Here is a 22,649-nt window from a genome sequence, read left to right on the forward strand (position 1 = left end):
GGGAAAAATAAAATAAAAATGGAGGAAGAATGGGGAAAAGTTAGGGAAAACTACAAAAATATAGGGGAAAAGTGAGAAAAATGTCAGGAAAAATGGAGGAAAATGGGGAGAAATGGAGCCAAAATGGGGGGAAAAAATGGGAAAAAATGGGATAAAAATAGGGAAAATCTTGGGATAATGGGATGGAAATGGAGGAAAAATTGGGAAAAATGGGAGAAAGGAATGGAAGAAAATTGGGATAAAATTGTGGAAAAGTAAGATAAAACCAGGATAAAAATGGGAGAGGGGGGAAATGGGAAAAACTGGGACAAAAATACAAAAAAAAAGGTGAAGATGAGGCAAAAATGGGGGAAAATTGGAAGAAATCGGGGAAAATAGGAGTAAAAATGGGGAAAAAACTGGGAGAAAATGGAGCAAAAATAGCATAAAGTGGGGAAATAATAGATTAAAAATGGAAAAAATGGGAAAAATAGGAAAACATGGGGGGCGATTTGAGTAAAAATGGAGGAAAAATAGGGATAAAAAATGGGAAAAAATGAGGACAAATGAGATAAAAAAGGGGAAAATTGAGAGGAAAAGAAAAAACATGGGGAAAAAATTGGGGAAAATAAGAAATAGGATTAAAATAGGGGAAAATTATATGAAAATGGGATAAAAATTAGAAAAAATAGAGCAAAAATGGGAAAGAAATGGGATAAAAATGGGGAAAAATTGGATAAAAATGTGGAAAAATGTGATAAAATGGAGACAAATTGTACTCTAATAGGGAATGACTGGGAGTGATTTGGCTTATCGTGGGGTGCAGAGGAAACTGGAGCCACACGGGGTGAGCAACTGGGCAATGCTGGGAGCAGCCACTGCCGGCACCGGGAGCCCCGAACCCCTTTCCCGGCCATGCCGGACCCGCATCCCCCCGGCCCCTTTGCCGGGGCTCTGCCGCCACCGCCACCGGGACCCCCCAAAAACACCTCCCGGGGACCCCCCGGGTGCCCCCGAGGGGCATCTGCGGCTCGGCTCTGGAGCCCTACCATCCCCAAACATCCCCCCAAAAACCCCAAAGCCAGGGAGCCCCGGGGGATTTGGGGCGAGCTCCCCCTCCCCGGGCACCTGCGGGATGGGGGGCGATGGTCCCGAAGGAGCTGCAGATGCAGAGAGCGGGGAGCGCAGGTGGAGCCTCCTCTGCCTGCTCCAGCTCTTCCTCCTCCTGCTCCTCCTCTTCCTCCTGCTCTGTCCCTCCTCTTCCTCCTCCTCTGTCCCTCCTCTGTCCCTGGGCGTGGTTCGGAGCCCTCGGGTGAGCGGGGCCGGGCCGGGACACGATGGGAAAGGGCTGGGTCCCCCCCAAACCGAGCTGGGGGCAGCGGAGCTTTGGGGGAACAATGGGAACGGGGCGGGACAGGGGAACAGGGGGAGGTGGGAGCACTGAGGGTCCCCCAGTTCACCCCAGGAGCCCCAAGCCCCGTCCCAGCCCCCCCAGTTCCCCCCGCAGCCCCGGCTGAGGGGGGCTCAGCCCAGGAGCCGCCGTCGTTCGGGGCTCCCCCGAGTGCAGGAACGGGAGAGTTCCCGGCTCGGGGAGGCCCCAGCACAGGAGGGGATCTTGTCCCTCTTCCAGGGCCTTTCAGGGTCTTCAGGCCCCTCTCAAGAGGAGTTTTTCTCTTTTTCAGGTTTTTTTGGGGGGATCCCACCACTACAGGGGTGTTTTTTCCTCCCCATTTTAGGGTGTTTGTGCAGCCGCTGCCCCACAAGCCCCTTTTGAGGGGGGATCATGACGGCTTTAAGTGACATTTTTAGGGGTGCCCCCACCCCAAGCCCCTGTAGGGGATGTTTTGTCCCCCAGGGTGGATTTTGGGGGTTCTCTCTACCATGGCCGCTTTAAGGGCCCCCGGTGTTGTCGGGTCCCACTGTAACTCCTCTTAAAAGGGCAACACCGCTCCCGTTGGTTCCGGCAGTGGAGCCCGGGAGGGGTTGGGGGTCCCGGGAGGGGTTGGGGGTACCTGGGTGATGCCGATGAAGGTGATGGGGTCCCCATGCTGGGTATAAACCTTCGTGAGGGGTTCCTGGGGATTTTCAGAAGTTCTGGGTGTTTTTGGGGCCATGGTGGTTTTTGGGGGGTTCCCAAGGGGGTTTACAGGGGTCCTGATGGGGGAATTTGGGCGATCCCAGGGATGAAATTGGGGATCCCAAGGCTGTTTTGGGGAACTTGCTGGTGATGGACATGGGGACCCCATGCCAGGTATGAACCTTTTCAATGTCTGCATGGGCTTTTGCGGTTTTGGGGAGTTTTTGGAGCATCCAGGGCTGTGTTTGGGATCAGGGGAGGTTGGGGTGTCCCGGGGGGTTTGGGGGTTCTCGGCAGGTTTGGGGGTACCTGGGCAATGCGGGTGCCAGTGCTGGGGACCCCGTGCCGGGTTTGAACCTTCTCACTGCGCACGGGCAGCGTCAGCGTGTTCAGGGAGATCCTGGGGGGCCCGGGGGGTCACCCCAAATCCCAGGGACCCCAAATGCTGAGGGACCCCCCAAACTGCCCTCACCGCTGGATCTGCCGCAGGCAGGGGGGCACCAGCACTCGGCCCCCACCCTCCACCATCACAGGGGGGCTGTGGAAGAAATCTGGGGGTGCAGGGACAGGTCAGGTGGGACCCCCAAATTTTTCAAGTGTCCCCAATATTTCACAAAATTCCAGACACATCCCACAAAATTATTACAAATTTCCACACAATCTAGAGAAATATCTCAAAATTCTTCAAGTCTCCTCAAAATCCCTCAAAATTCCACAAAAATCCCACAAAATACCACAGAAATCCTACCAAATTCCTGAAACATCCCACAAAATTCTAGAAACATCCCACAAAATTCCCTAAATTTTCTCAAAAGCCTAACAAATTCCAGAAACATCCCACAAAATCTCCACAAATTTCCACACATTCTAAGAAAAATCCCTCAGAATTCTTCAAGGCTCCCCAAAATCCCACAAAATTCAAGAAAATTCCACAACAGTACAAAAAAAATCCCACAAAATTCCAGAAACATCCCACAAAATTCTTCAAGTCTCCACAAAATCCCAAAAAATTGCAGAAAAATTCCAGAAAATTGTGGAAATCTTCTCAAAAGCTCAACAAATTCCAGAAACATCCCACAAAATCCCCACAAATGTCCACAAAAACCTAAGAAAATACCTCAAAATTCTTCATGTCTCCTCAAAATCCCTCAAAATTCCTGAAAAAAATACCACAAAACTGCAGAAATCTTCTCAAAACCCCACCAAATTCCAGTCACATCCCAAAAAATCTCCACAAATTTCCACACATTCTAAGAAAAATACCTCAAAATTCTTCAAGTCTCCTCAAAATCCCACAAAATTTAAGAAAATTCCACAACATTCCAAAAAAGTCCCACAAAATTCCAGACACATCCCACAAAACTATTACAAATTTCCACACAATCTAAAAAATACCTCAAAATTCTTCATGTCTTCTCAAAACCCTACCAAATTCCAGAAACATCCCACAAAATCTCCTCAATGTCCTGCAAAATTCCACAAAAATTCCACAAAATTCCACAAATATCTCGCAAAATTCCAGTAAAATCTGATGAAATTGTTAGCATTCAGGAACACACATAATCACAAATGATCATATGCAGGTGCTTTATTAAGAGATCTGGGTGTCAGGGGTACACATACCCAAATCTGACCCATCTTGGTTTTGGACTGAACATGTTTTATACTCTATCATTATATAACTCACATATTAATTATGAAACTTACATTGTTCTATTGTAAGCATTGTTTTTACCCAAGCATGGATTTCTCGTGATACCCCCCCAGCCCCCTCACATTGTTCCTCATGTTCTTTAAACAATAATTATATCCAATCATATCTAACAATTGTATCATGATCATATACTGATTACACAGGTGCAGTTTCTTTAGCAAGTACAAGGCCTAGCATTTCCCAGGGCCTACTTTTCCAAGGCCTTTCCAAACCTAACTTCCTTTCTAAGTCCCTGAATTTTCTAAGATTTTGAGACCTTTTACTATCACTTACAGGACTTGTGCTCCAGACCCCTCACCAGCCTTGTTGCCCTTCTCTGGACATGCTCCAGCCCCTCCATGGCCTTCCTAAACTGGGGGCCCAGAACTGGACACAGCACTCGAGGTGCTGCCCAACCAGTGCAGAGTAGAGGGGAGGAATCCCTGCCCTGCTCCTGCTGGCCACACTGTTCCTGATCCAGGCCAGGAGCCATTGGCCTCCTTGGCCACCTGGGCACACTGCTGGCTCATGCCCAGCCTGCTGTCCATCAGTGCTCCAGCTCCCTTTCTGCCTGGCTGCTGTCCAGCCACTCTGTCCCCAGCCTGGAGCACTGCAGGGGTTGTTGGGGCCAAAGTGCAGGACCTGACACTTGGACTTGTTAAACCTCACCTTGTTGGGTTTGGGCCCTGGATCCAGCCTGTCCAGCTCCCTGTGCAGAGCCCTCCTACCCTGCAGCACATCAACACTCCCAGCCAACCTGGTGTCACCACGGTTCCATGGGGCCCTAGAGTGTCACAATGGTCTCCAGGATTCCATGAGGCCTCCCAGCAATCCAATTTTGGATCATACTGGGAGTGACTGGACTCATGCTGGGAGTATCTGAGAGTGACTGGGAACACACCATGCACATCATCCCCCATACTGGGGGTGACTGGGAGCAACTGGGAGCACGCTGAGAGCCAATGGCATCATACTGGGACTGACTGGGTTGATCTAGCCAGAGGCAAGTGGGACCATCCTGGGAGTGCTGCCTTGTGACAAGGATCATACTGGAGCTTACTGGGCTCATGATGGTGTTGAAAGGGAACAACTGGGATCTCTGAACACCAAAGGTTCCTTTCCTGCTCACTGAAGAAGGAGCTGTGCAGTGTCCATGTGTGAGGGGACCTTCACCTGAACCAGATGCTGTTAGGAGAAAAAGCTGCCTCTGCTGGAAAATCCCACACAACAAGTCAATGCCAAGAGAGCATTTTGCTTTCACAACTTCCCTCCTGGAGCCACAGTCCTTTTGGATCACACAGCAAGCAAGAGAACAGCACAAAATACAAGGCTGTGTCCAGTTTTTGGCTGGATCAGCAAACAGAGGGAATGCCAGGGTTCACTGCCACAGACTCTCTCCTTGGGGAACAGAACCCCCCCAGGCTCAATTCCAAATGCTGTGCACACCCTGCTGGCTACAAACAACCCCTTTCTAAGAAGTTGTTGGCAGGAGCTTTCCCAAATAAATGGCATCTTAATGTCAATTTTCTTTCAAAATCACCTCTGTCCCAAAGGAAGAACAGAAAGCCCACAGCAATCCCAAAGGCACATATGGTGCACCTGGGGAAATCCTCAACTTAGGGGCCCAGTGGGTTAAAAAATACCCATAAGAAGCCACAGAGTGCAGAGTGCAACCTGCAGCAACCACTTGCTGGATCATTTTGCCTGTGCTGCACACATCTGCAGACTGTCTGTCCCCCTGCCAGGACAGAAGGACACCCGTCAGGGGCTGGGCTGGCTGCTGAGAATGCCTCGGGCAGGAGGATCCTCAGGCAATGAGCAGGTGCCCAGAGCCACTCTGACACTGAGGCCTCTGTGCCCCACAGCAACAGGAACACCACAAGGACACGGCAACGTTCCTGTGACATCACAGCAGCAGCTCCCCCAAAAACCGCCTGCAAGGTTCTCCTGGGTCACCAAGGAGCACAAAGGATCCTCAGAGGGCACAACCTACTGCTCAAGGGATCCAAGAGGAGCTCAGAAAATGCAGCAAATGAGGACACCCCACAGCCCAGCCTGAACACTGAGAAGGAACAAAGATGTGACCAAACCAATGGAAATACAACTTTTGGTCACTGATGCTTCTGACTAAAACCAGCAAGGCTTGTTCCATCTGGGACCTTTGTTCTAGTTGTAGAAACAAGCAAGGTTCTCTACTGTCAATGTACAGAAAGCAGGAACTTGGGGGAAAGAAGGCTGAGAGTGCCAAAGCCTTGTGTGACTCCTTGGACATCCTGTGGCTGAGGGTGTCCAAGGCAATGGACTCACAAGCAGGGTCCCTGCCCTCCCCACTGACAGCTGCCATCTCTCCTTCAGCCCCACACGGGTCTCCAACAACCTCCTGTCAAGGGCCTCCATCCACACATTCCATCACCAGCCACAGATCCTCATCCACGAGGTCACCCAGCATCCCTGAGGCCACAGCAGGGAGTGCTCCTGGCATCTGGTAGAGCACTGTGGCTTTCCTGGGATCCTTCTGGTGCCTGTGGCTGAGAGGAGTGGGGTGGATGGAACCAGGACGGGTCACAGATCAGCAGCCCCACTGCAAGCAGTGCTTTCTCCTGCTGTGTGGGGACCGTGGGGTGACTGATATTGGGACTCCTCTGGCTTTGGTCCTGCAGAGCACACAGTGGCTCAGACACTGGGCTGAGGGAAGGGGTGCCATGGAAACCCAGCACAGGCATTTCTCTTTGGAGAGGGGGTTCTGCAGGGAGAAGGGAGAAGAAGAGACTTTCCTGTCTGCTGAGATTCCCCCTCCTCCTTCAGCAGCCATTCCACAATCCATCAGTACCAGAGTTCATAGGATCACTTCCATGCCAGGGAGCACAAGGCACTCAAAACTGAACCCTGCCAGAGCCCAGCCCTGCCTGCCCATTTGGAGGGTGTGGGGGAATGGAATTTCAGCAGGAGCTGACCCACAATGATACTTTGCCACTGGTGGGTTTCTCACAGCCTTAGAAGGAGTTTGAGATCTCTGTCCCCAACACCTGCTCACCCTTCAAGTGCACACACGTGCCTGGGGGCAATTCAGGTTCCCTGGAGCGGTGGCTGCTTCCCTTTGAAACAGGAGCTGTTGTCTTTTCCAGTGTGCTTAACTCACTTCTACCTATTAGAAAGTGGGTGAGTAAAGGAAATTTCCCTGGAGAAAGGGTACCAGAGCCTTTGAAAAGGATGAAACATGTCTGAATTACAAATTAAATCTATTTCATTTATTTCTTTAGTACTAATCTATTACTACAAACAAAAACATGTTTCTGAGGTGATTATTAGGATTCGGGGCTTTATTTCTTTTTCTTGTTGTTATTATTATTTATTAGTATTACATTTCACTGTCAAGACTTTTAAATCTTAGACATAAATAACAATGACTGGATGTCACTCACTGGGAAACTTCCCTTGCTTTTCTCACTGGGATTAAACTCTACAATCAACTCCAAGTTGCCAGTGGATTCAAAAGACAGGAAATCTTTTTTTAATGGTGGGTTTGGTGTGGTTTGGAGCTGGGGAAGGGTCTCATCCCTTCCCAGAGGTGCCCCAAGCCCGCTCTGCTGCCACATCTGCACTCGCGGCCCCTCACAGCTGCTCTGCCCTGGGGACATGGTGGGACCCCCTCCTGCCAGGACTGAGGCTCCTCATGGCCCCTCACAGTCCTTCATAGCCCCATAGAACCTCTCATGGCCCCATAGAGCCTCTCATGGCCCCATAGAACATATCTTGGCCCCTCACAGCCCCTCATGGCCCCTCACTACCCCTCATGGCCTTATAGAACCTCTCATGGCCCCACAGAACCTCTCATGGCCTCATAGAACCTCTCACAGCCCCTCATGTCCCTTCATGGCCCCTCATTTCCCCTCACAGCCCCTCACAGCCCCATAGAACCTCTCATGGCCCCATAGAACCTCTCATTTCCCCTCACGGCCCCTCACAGCCCCAGGGGCTCCTCCCAAAGGAGAAGGGGTCGGGCCCTGCTCACTCTCCTTTTATTTCGGTCCCTTCACAGCGCCGAGTAAAGAAAGGCTGAATGGAGCCTTTCCCCAGCGTTTCCCTCGGGGTTCATTGCGGGCTGAAGCTCTGTGCTGGCGCTGGCCCCAGCACCAACATCCCTGCAGCCCCCAAGGCCTTTGCTGTCCCCCCGTGTCCATTCCCTGTCCCCGAGTCCCGCCCGGCTCTGGCAGCAGCAGCAGCCGCAGCGCAGCGGGCGCAGGCCCGGCCCGGCCGGGGCTCCCGGCCAGGAGCAGCAGCAGCGCCGGCCCTTCCCACCTGCTCCTGCCTCGGCTTCCCAGGGCTTTTGCCAGGGCAATGCTGGACTACAGCAACAATCCCCCACAAACAGCCCTGATTCCTCAGGGCCCGCCTCTGCTGCCCTCAGCCAGCCCTCAGAGGAAGAAAGGATCGGGTTCCAGCGCTGTTTTCAGCCCTGTTTTACTCACCCTGAGGTGACAGCAGGAGGCTGTTGGTGCCCTGGCCTTGGCAAGTGTAGATCCCAGCTGCTCTTCCCCTCTTCTGCTTGCCACTTGAATTTTAGCAGTACAGCTGCAATTGCCTCTTTCAATCAGTGCTACCTACTGTGCTTTTGTCACAGGGAACTCAGGATTTTTGTTTCAGGCATCATGATCAGTAGAGATCAAAATGCTCCCAAGTCCCTGAGCACTAAGTCGAGGGGAATTAAAGCCACACAGGTCACATTTGCAGTGCTCAAACACAGCCCTGTTGCTGCTGCTGCTGCTGCTGAAATAGAATCAACTGACAGAGGCCATCACAGAAATGGCCTCTGCAGTGGCAAATAAAATGAAAAAATCCACCAGGAGAAAGAAAAACCAGAACTTCCCAACTCGCTTCATTGTTTCTTCTGAGCAGCAGAAGAAAAAGGAACAGGACACCTTTCAGGCAGCTCCACAAGCTCAGGGTTCTCATTTCCTGGGGAATCTGAGGTGCAATTGGCCTTGTTAAAAGGATAAAAGCAAAGGGAATGAATTGGGAATTATTAGGAAAAAATGACCCTTCTTACACACAAAGTTCACCAAGTCATTCCCTGCATTTCTCCTTTTCACATTCTTTCTCTCATCCACTGACAGGTCCAGCTTATCATGTTCTGCTGCTTATCATCAACTGATTGTGCTCTTGATTTCTCCCACATCAAGAGATGTAGAATCATCTCAACTGAACACAGAAACAAACTCCCTCTGTCAGCCCATCTTCATGTTCCAGATCACTTTCCAGATGTCCATGGGGCTGTTGGAATGATGAGCTCTCCACTGCTGGCTGTGGAATCTGGAGATTCTTTCTCCACATTCAGCCAGGCTTGTATTCCCCAACAATTCCTGGCAGCCCATCATGTTTTCTTTGGGTAGAAGAGGAACAATGAAAACCTCACCAATGGCACAACTCCCCTGTCCATGAGGAAAAGAAAGAACAAGTTGTCAAGTTCTTCAAACATTTGTCCTGCTTTGCTGCAAGAGTTGTGCTGCACTCACAGTGTGGGAAGCCAAGAGAAGCTGCAGCTGGGGGCACATCTTGTGACAGGAGCTGCGCCTTGTTCTCCAGGACAGGTTTTGGAAAGAACAGACGGGACTGGGGAGAAGATTCTGGGAAAATTGAAACGGCTTTTTTAAGAAATGAAAATAAAATCCAAAGAAACAAACAATATGTTTTTCTCTATTTTTCTCTATTTATTTTTTTCTCTATTCTCTATTTTTATGTTTCCCTTTTCCATCTTGCACTGTTTCTCCATCCCATTCATTCCAAATGGATCTCACCTCTAAGATCTGAGACTCGGCAAGTTTTAGACACTGTAAAATACCCTGAGCTATAGCCAGTTTGCCTTGCCCTGTTTTCCTTGGAAAGCAATGCTGGAGACACAAGTGCAGTGCTTGGCTCAGGTACAAATTCTGCATTCAGGGAATGTGCTCAGACGGTGTCTGAGCCTCAGCAGGGACAAGGCACAGCAGCAGCCAAGGGCATTGCTGTGCCCCTGTGCAGGAGTCCAGACTCTGGCTCTTGGCTCAGCAGGGCAAAGTTGCCGTGTTTGGCCAGGCTCAGGGGCTGCCCGGGGAGCGCGGGGCTCGGGGCGGGGCCGAGCGGGCAACGGACAAACGGACACGGGGACAAACGGCCCCGGTGCTTCAGTTGCAGCGGCAGCGGCGGCAGCAGCAGCAGCGGCGGCAGCGAAAGCAGCGACAGCAGAAAATTTATCAATTCTCTCTCTCTTCTCCCTCTCCCACTGTCCCTCATCTTCTCCCGGTCTCCCTTTTCCTGTGTCCCCTTCTCTTCCAGTTTCCCTCTCCCCGTGCCCACCCGGGCCATGCCCCCAGCCCGGCCCCGGCCCCGGCTCCGTCCCCGTCTCCGCCCATCCCGCCGAGGTCTCCTCTTCGCCTGGCTCTGGCTGTGCTGGGCGGGCATCAGTGGCCGGGGTTGGGGCGGCATTGCCGCCCTTTGGCTCCGCCTGGCCCGCCCTCGGCCCCGGCCCCGACCCCGACCCCGGCCCCGGCCCCGGCCCCGGCCCCGGCCCCGGCCCCGGCCCCGGCCCCGGCCCCGGCCCCGGCTCCTCCCGGGGCCCGCGGAGGGCACAGGCGGTGCGGCCGCTGCCGCCGCCTCCGCTGCGGCTTCCCCGGCCCGAGCTCCGCCGCTGTCGCGTTCCAATGAGGGAACGCCTGCGGGTGCCCGGCCCGGGGAGCTCGGGGAGCGCTCGGGGGCCGTTCCTGGCCCCGGGCCGAGCACTGACGGCCGCGTCTCTTCCCCAGGGAAGGCGCAGCAGGCCCTGCAGCAGCGCTACCGAGTGGGTTCACTGCTGGGGCGCGGCGGCTTTGGCAGAGTTTTTGCGGCCACTCGGCTCTCGGACGGACTCCCGGTGAGCAGAGGGGCCGGCGGCGGGCGGAGGAGGAGGAGCGAAAGGAGGAGGAGGATGGGGCTGGACACGGTGGGCGGTGAGCTGAATCCGCTGTTCCCTTTGGCTTGCAGGTGGCCATCAAAAAGGTGCCACGGAACCGCGTCCGGCACTGGGGCGAGCTGGTGAGTGAGCGGGGCCAGCGGCAGAAGCCGGGCCGTGCCGGGCGGGGATGAGCCGGGGCCCGGCAGGGTGGGAGCCGCCAGGACACCTGCAGGGAGAGCGGGCGTGGGGCCAGCGGAGGGCACAGAGCATCCCGGGCTGGCTGAGGGCTTCCCGAGCCCTGGCACGGCCTCAGCCCCACTGACGGCACCGTGCTCCTCCCGCAGCCCGACGGCACCAGCGCACCCCTGGAGATAGTGCTGCTGGACAAGGTGTCCACAGGCTTCCCCGGTGTGGTGCAGCTGCTGGAATGGTTTGAGCTCCCCAACACCATCGTGATGGTGCTGGAGCGCCCGGAGCGGTGTCAGGACCTGCGGCGTTTCATTCGGGCACGGAGGTTCCTGTCCGAGGAAGAGGCGCGGGAGCTGTTCCAGCAGGTGCTGGCGGCCGTGCGGCACTGCACCAGCTGCGGGGTCCTGCACCGAGATATCAAACCTGAGAACGTCTTGGTAGACCTGGACACCGGCGAGGCAAAACTGATCGACTTCGGCTGTGGCACCTACCTGCAGGACACAGCCTACACTCAGTTTGCAGGTGAGCCCACACAGGGGTGGTGATCCTGGTCCTGGCATCTCCTGGCCCAACCTGGGTGTCGCAGGAGGGATTCTCCCAGGACTGGGGCTGGGGCTGGGGCAGCCAGCCTGACAAAACCCCCGTGGGTGAGAGTAGCAGAGAGGGGGAGGCAGAACCTGTGCACCAGCTGGTTTGGTGTGCAGGTGAGAATGGGCTTGGACTGCTCTGCTCACCTGGTTTGCCTTGGTTCAAGATATTTTTTGGGCAATGCCAGCAGGGAGGATGTGGGTATGGTTTTTCCCCAGCACTGAGTGGTTATTTCACTTTGTGTGTCATGGTCAGGCCTTGCCAGGGTTTCTGCTGCCCTCTTCCAGCACCAGTGGCTTCTTTTCCAACCCCAGGTTTGTACCCAAGTCCCAGGTGCTGGCGAGAGGGCAGCAGGTCACCCCGTGTGCCACTGGGGCAGCCCCCACATGCCCAGGGATGCTGGGGCCAGGCTCTGGGAGCAGCAGCATCCCCCTGATGAGCTCCATCCATATTCCATAGGAACACCGTCATACAGCCCCCCGGAATGGAACGACTTCGGGTGGTACCATGGCGAGGCAGCGACCGTCTGGTCCCTGGGCATCCTGCTGCACGAGATGGTCTGCGGGGAGCACCCTTTCAGGAGGGGCAGGAACATCAGATGGGGCCAGCTCCCGCTGCCACAACGGCTCTCCCAAGGTGGATCCTCATCTCTGGGCACGGGGGGAACACCAGTGTTGGGAGACAGCAGCGGGCTCGTGAGCATCCCGCTCTGGCAGCTGCTGAGGAGGTGGCACATGTCCTGCTCTCCTGCTCTCCTCCAAAGCAAAGAATTGATGGGAAAGTTTAGGCCCAGCTCTGAGCACATCCAGCGTGGCCTGGGCACGGGAATAGTGGGGCAAAGCAGACAGGAGCCTTCTCCAACTGACCAGTGGTTTGTGGTTTCTCTCCCCAGACTGCCAGATTCTGATCAGGTGGTGTTTATCCCTGAACTCCTTGGACAGGCCCTCATTAGAAGACCTGTCCTGTGATCCCTGGATGCAGGATATTCATCAGCCCTAGAAGAAGGGAGAGAGCCACAGGCACAGTGATGCAGGGACCTGGTAAGTTACAGCTCCACACATGCCCTGGCAATCAGCAGCAAAGAAACCCAGACTTTTTTGTCCTGCCTGTGTCACTGCACTGGGGTCATCAAATGGGAACACACAGCCCTTGTGCTGGAGCTGAGCTGCTCTGCCCAGCACTGGTGGGCACCATCTGAGCTGGTTTTGCTTGTCCTGCTTCACTGACAGCCGGGCCCTGGGCAGAACCCTGACAGCCTGGTGTCACCCCAGGGAAGAAGGAGCCCCTGGAGAAGCTGTACCAGGTGGGGCTGCTGCTGCTGCTGCTGGAGACATGGAGGACAGCAGCAAGGATGACAACCTCTTCCTCCACCTGGCCAGCGGGAGCTGGCGATGATGGACTTTGATTCTGGCACCTTCTTCAAAGCCAGGCTCCACAGGGAATTTTCAGGTAAGTCCAGACCCAGGGGGATGCTCCCAGATTTGTGCATTGGCCGGGAACCAAAGGTTTCTCCTTTGCTGGGGCAGATGCAGCTGATTCCTCAGTGGCTGCCCAGCTGGTTTTTGGCAGGGCTGGGGGCGTGGGCTGGGGTGGTTACGAAATGGGAGTGGGATCCTGGCCCTGCCAACAGCCCCCAGCACCCACCGTGCTCCGGGCTGGGGCTGGGGCAGCCAGCCCGACACAAACAAACCCCCATGGCAGGAGCACAGGTGGGACTCCAGAACCTGAGCACGGCTGCTTTGCTGTGCAGGCAAGGAAGGGCTTGGGCTGCTCCACTCCCCTGCTTTGCTTTGGGATCACCGTGATTTTGGGGGACAGTGCAGGGGGAAAGGGAGAAAGCATGGGCTTCCCTCACCCATGGGTGGGTTTTTTCCCCAGAATGTAGGGGTTGGGCCTTCCTCAAGCTCCTGACAGAGATAAGATTTTTTACCATTTTTCTTGTCTCCCCTTTTTGTCTGTAACCTATTTTCATTGATTTGTTGTTTGTTTTTCTAAAGGAAGCGTTCCAGGTGGGGTCCAGTCTGGATCAGGAAGTGCTTGGGACCAGCTGTGGCGTGGATGGGCCGTGCCCTTGGAGAAGACTGAGGACATCGTTTGGGACCAGCTTTTCTTGTGGCAGCGGATGGTGTGAGGTGGGTCCTCATCTCCTTGGCATGGCTGGGACAAGAGCTTTTGGGAGATGGCAGCAGGCACAGGAGCATCCCGCTCTGGGCAGCTGCTGAGGGGCTGGATCTGCCGTGGCTGGCTGCAGGCTGGGCACATGTCCTGCCCTCCTGCTCTGCTCCCCAAGGCAGCAGTGATGGGCAGCTTTGGGCCCAGCTCTGAGCACGGCCAGCATGGCCTGGGCACCGCGGCTGGCTGGGACAAGGGGACAGGAGCCTTCAGCTGACGGGCGGTTTCTGCTTTCTCTCCTTGCAGCCGGGCTCTGCGGATGCTGAGGCTGCTCTGGGCTCTGCCAGGGCTCTGCTGGGCTCAGCACCGGGCCGGGATCAGCCAAAGAAGAAACACTGTGACCTGCAGCAGAGACTTGAGCATTTTGGCAATGCAGCTCAAGTCTGCAGAGTGTCCACCTCCAAGGGAAAACATGACACCCCCCAAAAATTAAACTTGTTCCATAACTTCTGAAATGAAATCCATCTGGGATGACCCCAAATGACATTTTTCAGCTTGCTCAAGCTCTAGCTCAGCCCTTCTCTGAACAGTTCTGTCCCCCACCTGCCTTTTACTTCACAACTGCTCCATCCTTTCCCCCAGTGAGTTCCCAGCCCATCACAGTCTCCATCACACTGCAGCCTTCCTTGATGCCCCTCACCACGAGGAAGGCCAAGCCCCAGTCTCAGGGACTCATCCTGTCACTGGCTGAAGAGCAGCAATGTCTGTCTGTGCCAGGGGCTCTTGGATGTCTCTGTATCCATGGACAGAAGGGTCTGTCTGTGCCAGGAGCTCTTGGATGTCTCTGTATCCATGGACAGAAGGGTCTGTCTGTGCCAGGGGCTCTTGGATGTCTCTGTATCCATGGACAGAAGCTCTGTCCTTGCAAAGGTTTCCATAATATCTCTGTACCCATGAGTATGGAATGAACACAGAGAGTGAAAGTGTCAGTCACGTTGTTCGCACACTCCTTCCTTTCCATCCAAGACACATCCATGCACACCCACACATACAGATATATTAAAAGGATAGGGATGGATAGAGATTTCCCACAGAGCTCTAACTTTGGCAGAACTCACCTTGTAAGCCATGGCCAGGGCATTTTTTTCCCAGCTCTGTGTCAGTAGGTGTCCAAGAGCTGAAGGGAACAGCATTTAGAAGCAGTTTCAGGATTTCTAGGCAGGAAAGGGAGCTGACAACCATTCACATAACTCACCATATTTGTCGGGATGGGCTGCTGGTTCTTTAGGAATATGGCACAATGGAGACACGAGACTTGGGATAATCCCAGCTCTCTGTGGATCTGTGCAAAGGTGGAGCAGCAGAAACACCTTGTGTCTTCTTTGGGAACACAAGGTCCAAGGAGCTGGGGTGGCAGAGCGTGACCTGGGCTGGTGGCAGGTGAAGTCCCATTTCATGACATCCCGGAGTGGCACAGGACAAAGCTCCAAGCAGCCACAGCCCCACTGAGGAAGTCCTTGGAGTGCTGCACATCCCATAGGAAAAGCTGCATTCACTCAGTCCATTGGGATTTATCACTTCCATTTGCAACACTTTAGGTCCAAGTTTCAAACAGCAAAATTTTTACACTCAAGACACAGTCATGAAGAACATGAATTTCAATTTCCTATTCCTTTAACTGCAGTGTAAAAGATCTTTATATTGGAAAACATCCATCAAATCTGTCAAGGAAGGCAGCTAATGCATCCTTTCCACTAGCAGATGTACAAACTAAGGAACTAAAATCAAGGCTGAGTTCTCTTTTTCAAAAGATCAGTTACCTCTTTCTTACTCCGGAGTTATAGAAGATTTTTCACTACACATTTGGGGGTAATTTTTATCTTTCATATTTTTTTCGTATTTTTTTTATTTCTTTTGTTTAGTTTTTTTTTACAGGAAACAAGTCCTAGAAAAGGCACGTCCTTTGCTCCTGGTTCCCGTGTGGAGCAGCTCCCTTCCCGCTGGCTGAGCTGCTCAGGCAGAGCCCAGCAGCTCCTGGCCCTGCAGGGCTGAGGCTTTTCCCCGTTGCTGGGCACAGACTGATGGAGCAGCACTGCTGAACACGGGCACACGCAGAGGGAGCAGAGCAGCTGCCTTTGCCCACCTGAAGCTCCAAGGCCAAACTCTGAGCAGGCACGGCTGCAAGAGACTCGCAGGCTCCCTGTTGGCTCTGCTGCCCCACTTGTGCCCGGCCCAGCTCTGCGGGAGGCAGAGGGAGAACAAGGGGCAGCTCCCTCCCAGCCCCAGCCCAGGGACCCCTCCAGCCCCGGGCCTCGGGCCACTGTCAGCACCCGCTGCTCCAGCCACCGCTTCTGCTGGCACTGACAGCAACAACCAAACTGGGGCTGGTCCCCAGGGAGCAGCAGCAGTGCCTGGATCTGATCCCTCAGCCTGGGGCAGCCCCCTGGGGGAACAGAGGGCACAGCAAGAGGGACAAAACCTGGCAGGGGCAGAGACTGGGAAGAGCCAGAGCTGGGAGCAGCAACAGCTGCTTCATTGCACTCCTGGAGAAAGCTCTTGGCTGGCTCAAAGCACTGAAAGGTGTGAAAGGCAGAGAGGAGGCCACACCAAACAATGCTCCTGTTTTCACACCCTCCTGTAATAAATGGAAATGATTTGTGCTAACTAAATTATAACTATTTGGAAAGTTATTATTAGGAGCAATCAAGGGAATTGGTGTTACAAGGCAGATGTACCCCTCTACAGATGTTACATGTTAAAATTAAGGTACAGGAGGTAGTTTTGAGATAAGGAATGTCCTAAGACCAAATCGACCTTGAGATGGATAAAGTTGGAATGACTTTAGGCATAGGGCCTGAGAATTATAAAATATAAGACTAATTAGTGGAGCACAATGCTTACTTACGTAACACAACGCTTGGGACACACACACAGCCTGTAAGGTTGTCCAGAGGACAACGAGGATGAGTGTAAGCCTTCATCCAAAGACCACCAAAAGAAGACTGAAGGCCCCCTAGAAACAAGTGAGGCATGCACCATGAAGAACAGTGATGTAAAATTAAAGAATCAGAAATAAGATGAGGCTTACTGGAAACATGAATGAATGTGTATAAGCATACAGTATATAAGTTTAGTTAGAATTGATTTTTTTCATAAGTAAGGGGGTTGAGAAGCCCTCTCCATACCCCGGTCAGTTTTGCTTATGCTTTAATCATAATTACTGGCAAGCTATATTCATATATTTATTCATACATATATATACATATGTATATATATATATATATATATGAATATATTTACTAAATTGTACTCTTTTACTAAATTGTATTCCTTCTATATCAAATTGCTATTACAAATACACTAAATTGTCTTCTTTTATTAAATTGGATTCTTGTATTCAATTCACTAAAGTGTATAATTTTTTTTCTTGTTAAACTGCTGTTAACTCAATAGCTTTAGTTGTCCAAATTTCAATTTCATTTATGACACTGCCCTTGGGTGAGTTACAGCCACAGCGAGAGGGAGGAGGAGATGATCCCACCCATGGCTGCTGCTGGCTCCAGACATTTGCTGAGATAAAGCTGAGCCAGAGCTTCATCATCTCTCCCAAAATCACAGAATCACAGAATGCCTTGGCTTGGAAGAGACCTTAAAGTTCATTTCATTCCACCCCCTGCCATGGCAGGGACACCTTCCACTATCCCAGGCTGCTCCAAGCCCCATCCATCCTGGCCTTGGACACTTCCAGGGATCCAGGGGCAGCCACAGCTTCTGTGGGCAAGCTCTGATCTCTGCCCAGGTGAGCAGGGACAGGAGCCGAGGGAACGGCTGGAGCTGGGCCAGGGCAGGGCTGGGCTGGAGATGAGCAAAAGCTTCTTCCCCCCCAGGGGGCTGGGGCAGTGCCCAGGCTCCCCAGGGAATGGGCACGGCCCCGAGGCTGCCGCAGCTCCAGGAGCCTTTGGCCAGCGCTGCCAGGGATGCACAGGCTGCGATTGTTGGGGTGTCTGTGCAGGGCCGGGGGCTGCACTCCATGATCCCAATGGGTCCCAGATGCCAGCTCAGCCCCTTGTGCAACTCTCACCCTTGGGCTCAGCCTTTGTGTCCCCTGGAGGCGCTGGCAGAGCTGATGGGGTGGGGCAGGAGCGGGGCAGCCCCAGCGTTCCCCTGGCAGTGACAGCACAGCCGGGCCAGCAGCCCCAGCGTTCCCCTGGCAGTGACAGCACAGCCGGGCCAGCAGCCCCAGCGTTCCCCTGGCAGTGACAGCACAGCCGGGCCAGCAGCCCCAGCGTTCCCCTGGCAGTGACAGCACAGCCGGGCCAGCAGCCCCAGCGTTCCCCTGGCAGTGACAGCACAGCCGGGCCAGCAGCCCCAGCGTTCCCCTGGCAGTGACAGCACAGCCGGGCCAGCAGCCCCAGCGTTCCCCTGGCAGTGACAGCACAGCCGGGCCAGCAGCCCCAGCGTTCCCCTGGCAGTGACAGCACAGCCGGGCCAGCAGCCCCAGCGTTCCCCTGGCAGTGACAGCACAGCCGGGCCAGCAGCCCCAGCGTTCCCCTGGCAGTGACAGCACAGCCGGGCCAGCAGCCCCAGCGTTCCCCTGGCAGTGACAGCACAGCCGGGCCAGCAGCCCCAGCGTTCCCTCCCTGGAGACGCTCCAAGGGAAGCGGCCAGAGCCGCGTCCAGTCAGCGGAACTGAGCGGCCACTGAGCACCCCCGGCCTGGGCTGCTGTGGATTCCTCTGCACACAGCTCGGGGAAGGTGCCCTTGGCCACCCCCACAGTGCCACAGACAAGTGTCACACACAGTTACACAGCTCTGCACACAGCTCACAGGGGGAGATAATTTAAAAAAAAAAACAACAAAAAAACCACTAGGAGAAAGAGAACTCATACCTAGCAGAGCTGTTCCACCCTTCAGTTGTCACACCTGCATGCACACAAGACCTGGGGCTGCAAAAAATCAGGCTTCATTGGCACATTTGCAGGAAAAATCAGGTTTAGGACAGGCTCTCAGCAGAACTGTTCTCAGCTGGGTGAAAAAGGCCCCTTTGGCAGCTGCAGGGCCATTGAAAATGCAGACCCTCAGCCCATGGGGGAGAAAAGGGCTCTGAATTCCCCTCCCCTGACACACAAACCCTGCTCCCAGGCTGCTCCCCACACAGGATTCTACTGGAGGACTGTGGAAGGCTGAGAGTTGGCTCTGGCTTCTTCATGTTCCTTGTCCTAAAGCTGCCTGGGAGAAGAAATTTAGGGTCAACTCCACTGGCACAATCCCTCCTGGCCCAGGGCACAGCCCCAGGAAGGTCTTTGCTCCTCCCTCGGCCCTCCCTGAGGAGGCTGGCAGGGCTCGCAGGTTTATGGCATTTGTCCTTGCTGCCCCTCACATCCCACTGCCCCACAAAGAGCCCCGAGCCACCCGTGAGGGACAGGCCCTGCTGGGCCAGGCCTGGGCTCAGGGCTTGGCCTTTCTGCTTCCTCCAACCCAGCCAGGGCTGGCTCAGCATTGCAGTTCCTGTGCTGTGCCCCAAGCTCGCTCGGGCCCTGCTGGAAAGGGACCTGAGGTACCTCGATCCCCTCGGGCAGTGCATGGGAGAAAACAACAAACTTCTCAGGAGGATGGGAACAAACTTTCAGCTGCAAACTTTAGAGAATGAGGTACTTGGGAAATCATAAAGCTGCATGCAATTAGAGGAAATCACTTCACTAAGCACTGACTGAGCCAACTCGTCCAACCCATCCAACTTCAAGTTATCCAGATTTTGAAAACTGGAAGTCAGGAGAAAAGAGAGGGACAGAGATCCACAGTCAGCCTTGGATCCAGCGCCATCTCAGCTGCTGTGAGCTCCAGGGCTGTGGCACATGTCAGTGTCACACCCGTGTCACAGCCTCACCTGCTCTGCTCCCTCTCCCAGCTGGGGTTTTTGGGGTGCCAGGGGCTTGGCAGCCACTTTGGGGCTGGAGCAGAGACTGCAGTGGCTGGGCTGGGGCAGTGACCGCCCCACACAGGCAGAACTTGCTCTGCCCCCAAACACACCCTGGAGATGTCTGGGGCCATTCATCATTTCTCTGCTCTCCAGCGCTGAGGCAACGCACTCTGGCTACAGCTCTGAGCTCGTGCCCATGGCAACCAGCCCTGGCAATGGGGCTCCATGGAGCTGCTCTCAGGAACCCCCAAAGAGCTGGGGAGTGCCCCAAAAGCGCCTCAGAAATGTGAGATGCCCCAAAATCTCTTCAGGAACGTTGAATATCCAAAAACTCATTCAGTAATGGCCTCCTGCTCCCTTCATCATCCCCAAACTTTGGCTGTCTCATTGCAGACCCCACCCCACCTCCCCAATCCAAACCCCAACCCATCCCACTCCTGCTGGACATCAAGACCCCCTTCCCAAGCCCTATTTCCCCCATTTCACACCTCCCAAACTCCATCCCACCCATCCTGCCCCACCCAATGCCCATCTCACCCCTCCTGATCTGCATCCCACTTCACCCAATCCCCTTCCAACCCCATTCCACCTGATGCCTTCAGAAGGCTGGCCTAGAACAGAGGCTGGACAGAGTTAAGAGTGAAGTTTATTAAAAGGCCTTAGAGGATACACCTTGGGCAGTACAAGAACCTGGACAGGGCTACACCCAAAATGGACCAGAAATGGTCACAAAAATGGACAAGTGATCATGAGGTCTCACATTTTCAGAAGTTTAGGTCCATCTGCATATTTGGATTCATTTCCAGTTACAGCTTCAGATGAGGAAGTCCCATCCTTGTTTTCTCTCTTCAGTCCACCCTTGTTCATGCTTTTGGGCATGGAACTTGTAACAATTGTCCTTGGTATCAAGCTAGAAAAGGAATTGTTTTGTCTATCTACTCTGAAGAGAGCTCACTAGCACTTAATAGGAAGTTCAAAACTACAAACCTAGGCAGTGCAGAATTTGAAAAATATGAAAGCTAAAATTTATGGCAACACACCCTGAGGGACTGTGGAATCCAGTAATTTTGGGAGGGATTGAGTAGATTTCAATGGCACTGAGTGGTTTTGAGGTGACAGATAGAACTCGCTCATCTCCTTGAGTGCCAAGAGATGGAGACAAATAAACCAAATACCCCCAAAACCCTCCCCATTACCTCCCTGAATACCAGATTCTCTTCAAGCACTAGTAAAAGAGATGTTTTAGATGCCTTTGATGAATCTGTAGACTTTTACCTAAATTTTGTCTGTTTTAAAGGGATGAAGATGAATCAAAAGAAAATTAGGGCCAAATCAAAATGACCACCAGCCCAGTGTGTTGCCAACACAGATCACTGGGTACGTGGGTCACCAGGGCTCTGCCCAACGTGGGTCCTCTGATGGGGGATGGAGCTGGAGCAGTGCACAAAGCCCTTCCTGCACTTGGGGCACTTGCAGGGCTTCCCTTACCGGTGCATCCGTTGGTGCTGGGTCAAGAGAGAGCTGTGGCTGAAGCTCTTCCCACACTGGGGACACTCGTAGGGCCTCTCCCCAGTGTGGATGCGCCGGTGCCTGATGAGGTGGGAGTTGTGCTTGAAGCCCTTCCTGCAGTCGGGGCAGCGGAAGGGTCTCTCATCTGTGTGAATCAGCTGGTGCTGGAGGAGATGGGAGCTGCTCTGAAACCTCTTCCCACACTCGAGACACTCATAGGGCCTCTCCCCAGTGTGGATCATCTGGTGGATGGTCAGCTGGGACCTCCGGCTGTAGGCCATCCCACATTCCTCACACTCATAGGGACGTTCCCCAGTGTGAGTCCTCTGGTGGATGGTCAGGCTGGAGCTGTGGCTGAAGCTCTTCCCACATTCCCCACACTCGTAGGGTCTCTCCCCAGTGTGGATGCGCCGGTGCCTGATGAGGTGGGAGTTTTGCTTGAAGCCCTCCCCACAGTCAGGGCAACGGAACGGCCTCTCATCCGTGTGAATCCGCTGGTGCCTGAAGAGACTGAACCTAATATGAAACCTCTTCCCACACTCAGAACACTCATAGGGCCTCTCCCCAGTGTGGATGTGCTGGTGGGTGATGAGTTTGGAGCTGCAGCTGAAGCCCTTCCCACATTCCCCACACTCGTAGGCCCATTCCCCAGTGTGGATCATCTGGTGACAGATCAGGCGGCTGCTCCGGCTGAAGCTCTTCCCACACTCCAAGCACTTGTAGGGCTTCTCCCGATCCTGAAGCTGCTCATGGACCACCAGCTCAGAGCCCTGGCTGGATCTCCAGCCGCCTTCCCGGCACAGGGTGGGTCTTTCCTCCTCAGAGCACCCTGGGATGGGTTTGGAGCCCCTCCTCCTGCGGGATCTCTGGGGATTTTCCTCCCCATTGGATTCCTGCATTGTGGAGCTGATCAAAACGGCCTCTTCCACAAGGTTCTGCCGTGGGGATTTGTCCTCCCTGGTCTCCATCCTCAGCTCCTTGTCTGGGGGAGGAAGGACAAGGAGAGGATGGGATTTGCCTCCGTGCCAGAGGGAAGGGGAAGGAGATCCCCCCAGTGCGTCCCCGGCAGGACGGCGTCGGCAGCGGGGTTGTCCTGCAGCCGGGGGCCAGGCTGGGCTGGGAGATGGAGCAGGAGAGAGGGGGAAAGGGGCACTGACTTCCTCCTCACCTGCCTGGGTGTCCTGGGAGATCTTCCTCTTCCTTGCAGCCTCCTTCTCCATCCGGCCAAGGCTTGGGAATGGGAGATCCTGGTTTGGGGAAAAACACAACACATGAGCACACTGAATTAGGGGGTTTCCTCTCTCCAAGTCCACCTTTAGAAGTCACTGGGCAAATGGTGCCCATATAAATCCCCCAAACACCAAGTTTCAGCCCTGAAAATGCCTCCCAGGAGTTCCCCATCTCTGGTCTCTCCCCTTTGGTGTTCAGGGGTTCCCCCTGTCCCAGCTGCTGGGGGTCACGCTTGTACTGGGGGTCCTCTGTCTGCTCAGTCCCTGCCCTCCTCAGGCTGCTGGGAGTGCCAGGAATCTGAAAAGTTCCCCCTGTTTCCATCTCCTCAATAAAGGATGCTGGGACTCCCCACGGTGCCCCCAAGGCGCATTTGCTGCTCAGCTTTGGAGTTCTTCATTCTCCAAAAATCCCCCCCAAAAAACCCAACCCAGGGACCCCCGAGGAT

The 22,649-nt window shown here is 54.1% G+C and overlaps 2 protein-coding genes across 2 annotated transcripts in view; one reads left to right on the top strand and one right to left on the bottom strand.

Moving 5' to 3' along the window:
- Positions 1-22,649, bottom strand: part of LOC147646411 (uncharacterized) — a 584,263-nt gene that overhangs the window by 527,485 nt on the left and 34,129 nt on the right. The window contains 2 exon segments of the mRNA XM_086873464.1: positions 5,014-5,020; positions 20,954-21,475. Coding sequence (XP_086729590.1) covers positions 5,014-5,020; positions 20,954-21,475 — 529 coding nt within the window.
- LOC147646423 (serine/threonine-protein kinase pim-1-like) lies at positions 6,960-14,055 on the top strand. Its single transcript, XM_086873457.1, has 9 exons — positions 6,960-6,968; positions 10,351-10,635; positions 10,746-10,796; positions 11,001-11,367; positions 11,893-12,069; positions 12,326-12,473; positions 12,663-12,882; positions 13,431-13,565; positions 13,852-14,055. The coding sequence occupies exons 1-6, from the start codon at positions 6,960-6,962 to the stop codon at positions 12,430-12,432; spliced, it is 996 nt and encodes a 331-aa protein (XP_086729583.1). The 3' UTR covers positions 12,433-12,473; positions 12,663-12,882; positions 13,431-13,565; positions 13,852-14,055.

Source organism: Cyanistes caeruleus, unplaced genomic scaffold, assembly GCF_971803275.1.
Source record: "Cyanistes caeruleus unplaced genomic scaffold, bCyaCae1.hap1.1 HAP1_SCAFFOLD_99, whole genome shotgun sequence".
NCBI lineage: Eukaryota > Metazoa > Chordata > Aves > Passeriformes > Paridae > Cyanistes > Cyanistes caeruleus.

Coding starts and splice junctions, on each gene's coding strand:
- LOC147646423 (XM_086873457.1), top strand. Junction 10,636..10,745: donor GGCTCTCGGACGGACTCCCG/GTGAGCAGAGGG, acceptor TTTGGCTTGCAG/GTGGCCATCAAAAAGGTGCC. Junction 11,368..11,892: donor AGCCTACACTCAGTTTGCAG/GTGAGCCCACAC, acceptor CATATTCCATAG/GAACACCGTCATACAGCCCC.